At 35.5% G+C, this 6,545-nt stretch overlaps 2 protein-coding genes across 3 annotated transcripts; one reads left to right on the forward strand and one right to left on the reverse strand.

Annotated features, from left to right (window-relative positions):
• Positions 1 to 1,836: 1,836 nt before the first annotated feature.
• Positions 1,837 to 5,042, forward strand: LOC112516378 (anaphase-promoting complex subunit 11). The gene is made up of 4 exons (XM_025123387.1): positions 1,837 to 1,909; positions 2,194 to 2,200; positions 3,178 to 3,296; positions 4,712 to 5,042. Exons 1-4 carry the CDS (start codon positions 1,837 to 1,839, stop codon positions 4,825 to 4,827), a joined length of 315 nt encoding a protein of 104 aa, XP_024979155.1. The 3' UTR covers positions 4,828 to 5,042.
• LOC112516864 (psbP domain-containing protein 2, chloroplastic) lies at positions 4,942 to 5,972 on the reverse strand. Of its 2 annotated transcripts, none has more exons than XM_025124098.1 (3): positions 5,676 to 5,965; positions 5,433 to 5,588; positions 4,942 to 5,338 (listed from the first exon to the last, which is right to left on the reverse strand). In XM_025124098.1, exons 1-3 carry the CDS (start codon positions 5,946 to 5,948, stop codon positions 5,084 to 5,086), a joined length of 684 nt encoding a protein of 227 aa, XP_024979866.1. In that variant the 5' UTR covers positions 5,949 to 5,965; the 3' UTR covers positions 4,942 to 5,083. The 2 variants fall into 2 exon arrangements, with proteins under 2 accessions (XP_024979866.1, XP_024979867.1); XM_025124099.1 differs by having other exon boundaries at positions 4,956 to 5,338; positions 5,731 to 5,972.
• Positions 5,973 to 6,545: the final 573 nt, after the last annotated feature.

Below are 6,545 nucleotides of genomic sequence, written 5' to 3' on the forward strand. Positions count from 1 at the left end.
AAGTCCAAGGGTTTATTTGTTCCAAAAAATTGTCCAAGGGTTTAATCGTTCCAAACAGTAAAGTCCATTGGGTTATTTAACAAATTTTAGAAAGTTTAAGGGTTTATTTATTCCAAAAATTATCCAAGGGTTTAATCGTTCCAAACAGTAAAATCCATTGGGTTTTTTTAAACTTTTCCCTGCCAAATCAGATGGACCAAAAAGAATAAAAATGAACACTCCCTCCCCCTCTCGCTAGTTTCCCCCCATTGCGATCCCCCGTTTCCATTCGACCAAATCGACAGACGAGGACCGCCTCTAGCTGTTTCATCTTGCTCATCGCCCATCACCACCATCTCCTGCGCACTACCTGTCGCCACCACACTTTCGGTTCACACTTGTTGCTTCGATTTTAGGTTTGTTCTTAGATTGCTTTTGTTTCTTTCTTGCTTAGTTGCTTAGATTAGCTTTCCGATTTTAAATCTGCTTGTATGCACTGCACTTGTGAATCTAAAGTTACTGTTTGGTGGACTTCTGATTGGAAATTTCTGTGATACTTTTTTAAACAATTGGCAAAAAGAAGTGAAGAAACGAATACATTTATTATTAAATCTCGAACAATTTGTTGAAGGGGAATACAAGAGGGTTTTATGCTTTTTGCCAACCCAAATGCAGAAGATTCAACATTCCATCGCAAGCATGTTTTCCATTTGATAGGTGATGCCTTCCAAAACAATAACCGTGCTTCTATATATATTTTGTAATTTTGATTTCTTGTTGTAGGTTTGCAAGTTCTATAATAATATCATGCCTTGATATAAGCATTTGCTAATTTGTTTTATTTTCGCTTTCGAAAGATGAAAACTCTTAGAGAAAGACTTTAGGATGTAACTACTTCTTGTTTTTCATGATATGATACTTGTTAGTTGTTATGTGCCCCCAGTCTGTGAATTTTCGGATTCGCCAATGAATGTACCTTGGCATTTCTAAGAAGCAGCAACTCTCAAAAAATGAAACAGTTGCTATATTTGGTTTCTAGCAGCTTGGTCCACAGCTTGGCAGTGGGGCTGTGGACTAGTCCGTTTGTTCCCATTCATCATTTTTTAGAATTATCAAATACATTTTGCTTTATTCTTCCCAACCATTTTTTGAAATCTTCTCTACAATTTGAGCTCTCATGCTTTTACCCTTTAACTTCATTTAGGGGGAATCCCCTGTTTATTTCCAGCCTTCTGCATTACTTCTTAATGAAATGACAATATGCTGGCTTGATGAGACCTTCACATTGCTTTTAAAGTAATTACGTGTAGAAATATCTGTCAATAATAGTTTATGTTTATCCAATTAATCTACATATAAATGGAGGTGAGGGGATGTTTGGTTGATTTTCCATTAAGTTCTGTCTGAATAAAACCGTTTGTGTGGATTAATCTGTCTGTATAGATTGGGAAGGTTTTTGTTTTGGAGGTTTTTTCATAGATGAAAGGAGCGTGTTTTTTTACTGGGAAAGGAAGGCTTGGAAAAAACTTGGCTTTCTGCATAAAGCTCCCCCCTAGAAGCTTACTGAATAAGTCACTTTTTATATCATTGTCACAATCAAACAATCATGTATAGCTGACTGAATAAACTGTGAGTCCTATTAAGCCCATTAAGCTGTTAACGAACAGGCCCTGAGTTTCAGGTAAAAGCTGGTGATATGCATGGAGGCTGAACTCACTATTGAACTTATCAATTTTGGGTCAACCAAGACCAAGGACTAGACCAAACTTAGTACAGAAAGAAAATATTTTGGTAATTTAAGCATTATAGACTATAAAGTATTAATCCTACAAGTCTTTTTATTTCAAGTTTCTATATATGGTTGTCTCTCCCTCTATGATTCACATTGTGACCTCTGATCAGCTGGTGATTTGTAAAGTTCAAAAGATTGGTATCGTAATTAGAGATACCCGGATACCAGCCACACAAAACACCGGCATCTATTTGCTTATTTTTATTTAGCCTTTCTCTGTGGCTCTTCCTTTTTCAATTAGACATGAGAAACTGAAATGATTGATATTTGAAAGCAAATACTTTATCAATTTGCTTTGAAATTTTGATTCATTCAATACAGTGACAGCTTAAAATTATGTGTACAAGCATGATTCTTTTTCTAGCCATGCTGATGTAAGAAATGCTTATTCTTTTGCAGTTGAGGAGACAATGAAGGTTAAGCTTTTGCGTATCCTTACCAAATTATTTGTATATTTCACTATTGTGACGACATGATTCTATGCTTTCCACCAGATTTAGTTATTGCCAGGATTCTACAATGTTATATTATTCTTGCTATGCATTTTAAGAATTTTTATGGCCATATTTTGTTCAAATGGTAATATCCTCTGTGTGCCAACTAGTGGGGCAAAATAGACGAATCAAAACAGATTCCCGACAAATGGGCGATTGAATGTGACTGACTGCATGTACGTTGTTTGAAAAACAATCTAATTGGTGGTCATTTATGCTATCATATAAACAGCTACAACCAAATCATAGCAAATTACGCTAGTGAAAAGGCTATCCTCATTGACCATCATCTTAGCCCCACGTGTTTCTTGTGGTGCACATAATTAATTGTGCAATTCCTGTCTCTACAACATTCCATTTTGCTTCTAGGAGGTCATACTCTTGTAATAATGTTGTTAGTTCAATCATTCATCGGATAATACTGATGAAACGAGCAACATGGCTAAACTTATTCTGAATGATGACCAGCTGCTAAAGTTTTGTATTTGTTTTAAGATTATTTCGAGTAACATAGACTTTTTTGAAGATAGTTCCATGAATTAGCTTGCAAGAAAGGATGCATTATATTTTTATGGGAAAGGCCGAACGGAAAAAATATCCAACATTGTAAATCTTCCAATATTCTTTCTTATTCTCCTGTTTTCTCTTTCACACGTGCACATCTTGGTATTGCCGCTACAAATGCTGAAGCAAACTATTCTGAGATTGTCTGGCTTTTGAGTTAAATTCCTGAAGTGTTTCTTACCAACATGAGATGCTTCCAAGTTCATTGTCTCTGCTCTTTCTTAACCAGTTGACCATGAAATTCTGGTGGATCTATAAACAGAGTACGTTTCTTGTCGATTTCTTTTATCGTAAAAGAAAAACATATGGTTTACGGTAGGAACTAAATTTCTTCTTTGTGATCTATAGATGGCGTGCAGTAGCTTCATGGACTTGGGATGCTCATGATGAAACATGTGGGATATGTAGGATGGCTTTTGATGGTTGTTGTCCTGACTGTAAACTCCCTGGTGATGATTGCCCTCTAAGTAAGTCACTCTTGTACTTTTCACTGCATCTTTAGTTTTCACTTAATGTTTTTTAGCAACGACTTTATGTCCGCTTTCCAATATAAACAATACATTTTCTATTTGACAATATGAAGTGCCATGCTATCATTTTGTAACTCTGTTTTTCTAGAACTTAATACATAAATGAATTGACCCGGCGTGCTCCTGAGAATGAGTGCCGATAGATCTTTTGTCACGGGAGGAAGTAGCTTGTGGTTGAGGTTCTACAGATCAAAATCTCTTGATTTTGGCACTTTAAAGCATCTTCAACAATTATGCTAAAATAGAGATTTTAGAGGTTTAGGGTTATTTTTGCTCCAACAGCTATGCTATAACGTATGCTAAATTAGAGAAAGGAAAGGAGGGTAGAAATCTCTAAAACTCCATATTCAAGAGAAAGAATAATACTTATTTTTTTCTCACCAATAGGAGACATTGAAATTTAAGTGGTTAGGAGAGAGAAATAATATTTTATTAAATGCATTAAATATTTTAATAATATAATGAAGGATAGAATTGCTAAAATAAAGTAGCTTTTGGAGTTGAATGCAATTTTTAGAGATTTTAACCTTTGATACTCTATTTAAAAAAATTATAACATAGCCGTTTGTGATGCTCTAAGGAGTAGAAAGCAAGGAATCGACCCTGAGTAACCTTTTCATCATGTTTTTCTTATTATGTTCCACTGTTGCTTCTATATATACTGAGCAAGGTTCAAACGATGTCTTTAAATCTGGTTCAAGGTTTGTGCTACTTCTACAACCAGTTTTCGTTGACCAACTTTAGTTGTCATTTGATGTAATATTTACTTTGGCAAAAACTGGAAACCAAGGGGACGACCTACGGTAAATCCCCCCTTTCCCTGTGCAAGATCACTGATTCGAATCTCACCTCTTTTGCTGAAATTTAAATCGAATACTATAGATGTTACATGCGTTTAGATAAGTAGATTAGCAAATATGGACAAGCTCTTTCCTAACTTCATGATGAAGCATAATGGTATTTACATGAGATATCTGCATATTGTGAAGCACAACAACTTGCTAGATGTTTAGACATTTTTATGCTGTATCTGTGGTTGCATACCTCCCTTGAGTGTGGACAATTGAATGAAAAGTTTGAGAAATGCGGGCAGCATTTGTAATTTGCCGTTCTTCCTTAAGGATCTCATTGAGAAGGAATTACCTTAGAGTATTTGGCTAGAGGTTTAAGCAGCTAAATAATTTCTTATCACCACGAGAAAATATGTTTAAATCCTGATTACATGCTCTCAGCTAGCATAAGTTAATTTTGTTCAAATCTTTATAGTAATGCTTTTACTTTGTTCAGTGGGTGAATCAAGTATCTTCTTGGTTATAAATGGTAACTAATTTTATGTACTTATATTTGTGCAGTATGGGGTGCTTGCAACCATGCTTTCCATCTTCACTGCATTTTGAAATGGGTGAATTCACAGACTCCCCAAGCACACTGTCCCATGTGCCGTAGGGAATGGCAGTTTAAAGAATGAAGTCCAGTGTATGAAACTCGTAACTCTGTGTGTGTGTGTGTGTATACACATATATGTGCATGTGTATGTATAATTGTATATGCATGCTCACTACTGCACGCGACATTGTTGGGTGACAAAATCAATTATCGTAGGTGTGAAACTCTGTATTACTGGTTTTTAGTACATAAACGTTGATAATTCAATGTTTGAAGAGTGAAAACTCTACGATTACAAGATTAAAATCATCTAAAATGCCATTTCATTTGTATACAATTTAAATTTGAGGAGTAGTTGCTGGTGCGAAGGAATGAAGAACTTGTTCCAGCATCATTCTTGTCTGGTCAGTGATGGGTTGCTGAGGATTGTCTGAATGAGCTATGTTTAGAAGGTAAAGCTTCTTGGATGCAACAAACGCAGCTGAAAATATCCTCTTTATTCCTCCCCTTGTGCTATCTATCTTGTATTCAAACTCGTATATTTCTCCTCCTCTCTCCTTGAATGACACTATTTCTACATCTTTTGTGCTTTCCTGCAGCAACGCCACAACCAATCTTACTTCTATCTCTCTGTATATATATATATAAATCAATCAAAGAAGAAGAAGAAGAAGAAGAAGAAGTTACCTTGCGTTTTTCAGCTTGAATGAGTTTATTTGAAACAAATTGAGGATCCCCAAAGTCACGGAGAGTGGTGAGACGAACTGGTGTTACTACAACCCCTACATTGTTACCTCCTTTGTTGGGATCCTCAAACAGCACAGTGGCTCCAGCTTTTTCAACCTGTTGAAACCATCCATCCATCTGATGATTTGATTTCGTACAAGGATTGGAAAAACAAAAACCCTAAAGTAGGAATGAAAGAGAGACCTTGATCCAAGATGTGGGTATGAGGAGTGTAAAACCTTGGTTGGTGTCTGTGTACCTTTGGAGGTGTAGCAACTCCTCTGCTTGAGCCCAGCTGCATTTGGAAGGGGCATTGATTATGATGGTGAAGATGGAGAAGTTGAACAGTTCTCTTCTGGTGGGTTGAAATTGTTGATTAGAAACAGAAATAGAAGGAGGTTGTTGAGTGAGGGTTGTTAATCGATTGAAGAAGATGGGTGATTGTGGGAAGCAAAGACCAGATGAAGCAGATATCATCTTGTGGGTGTGGGTGCTTCTATAAATTTTAGGACCGTCATATCTCATTCTCCGCGGATAAAAGTTTAGTGGAAAAGTTAATTGACGAAAACACCCCTAACGGAGATGTGGTTAAACATAATCCATATATCATAAAGCCATTTTTTTTTCTTTTTTTTTTTTATATTTATCGGGTAAGATTCTCCTATCCTTGGAAAAAATGATACGAGACAATCCGTCAGTTATTTGAGATCGACTCAGTCAACACTCGACTTGAGGCTCGGTATGAACTCAAGCTCGACTCGACATATTAACAAGTCGAGTCAAGCTACCCAAAACTCGACTTGGAAAACTCGTGAGATATTCGATTATTTTTAAAATATAATAAGTTTTTATGATAAAATTTGTAAAATATAAATAATAAAAATGTCATATATTTTAGATATTTATACAAAGTTATGCATTTTTTATTATAAAAGTTAATCATTTTTTTTTATTAAAATCATAATTAAAAAAAAAACAAAGAAAAACTATAAAAAGAGTTGGTGTAATTGTTTCACATTGGAGAAGATATAGTAAAAGAAGAGAGAAAATATGTTATAAAAAGAGAGGGAGGTG

This window comes from Cynara cardunculus (assembly GCF_001531365.2).
Source record: "Cynara cardunculus var. scolymus isolate 2C chromosome LG 8, CcrdV1, whole genome shotgun sequence".
Taxonomy (NCBI): Eukaryota; Viridiplantae; Streptophyta; class Magnoliopsida; order Asterales; family Asteraceae; genus Cynara; species Cynara cardunculus.

Coding starts and splice junctions, on each gene's coding strand:
- LOC112516378 (XM_025123387.1), top strand. CDS start 1,837: ATGGTTGTCTCTCCCTCTATGATTCACATTGTGACCTCTGATCAGCTG. Junction 3,297..4,711: donor TGGTGATGATTGCCCTCTAA/GTAAGTCACTCT, acceptor ATATTTGTGCAG/TATGGGGTGCTTGCAACCAT.
- LOC112516864 (XM_025124098.1), bottom strand. CDS start 5,948: ATGATATCTGCTTCATCTGGTCTTTGCTTCCCACAATCACCCATCTTC. Junction 5,589..5,675: donor TACCCACATCTTGGATCAAG/GTCTCTCTTTCA, acceptor TGGTTTCAACAG/GTTGAAAAAGCTGGAGCCAC. Junction 5,339..5,432: donor TTCAAGCTGAAAAACGCAAG/GTAACTTCTTCT, acceptor GCGTTGCTGCAG/GAAAGCACAAAAGATGTAGA.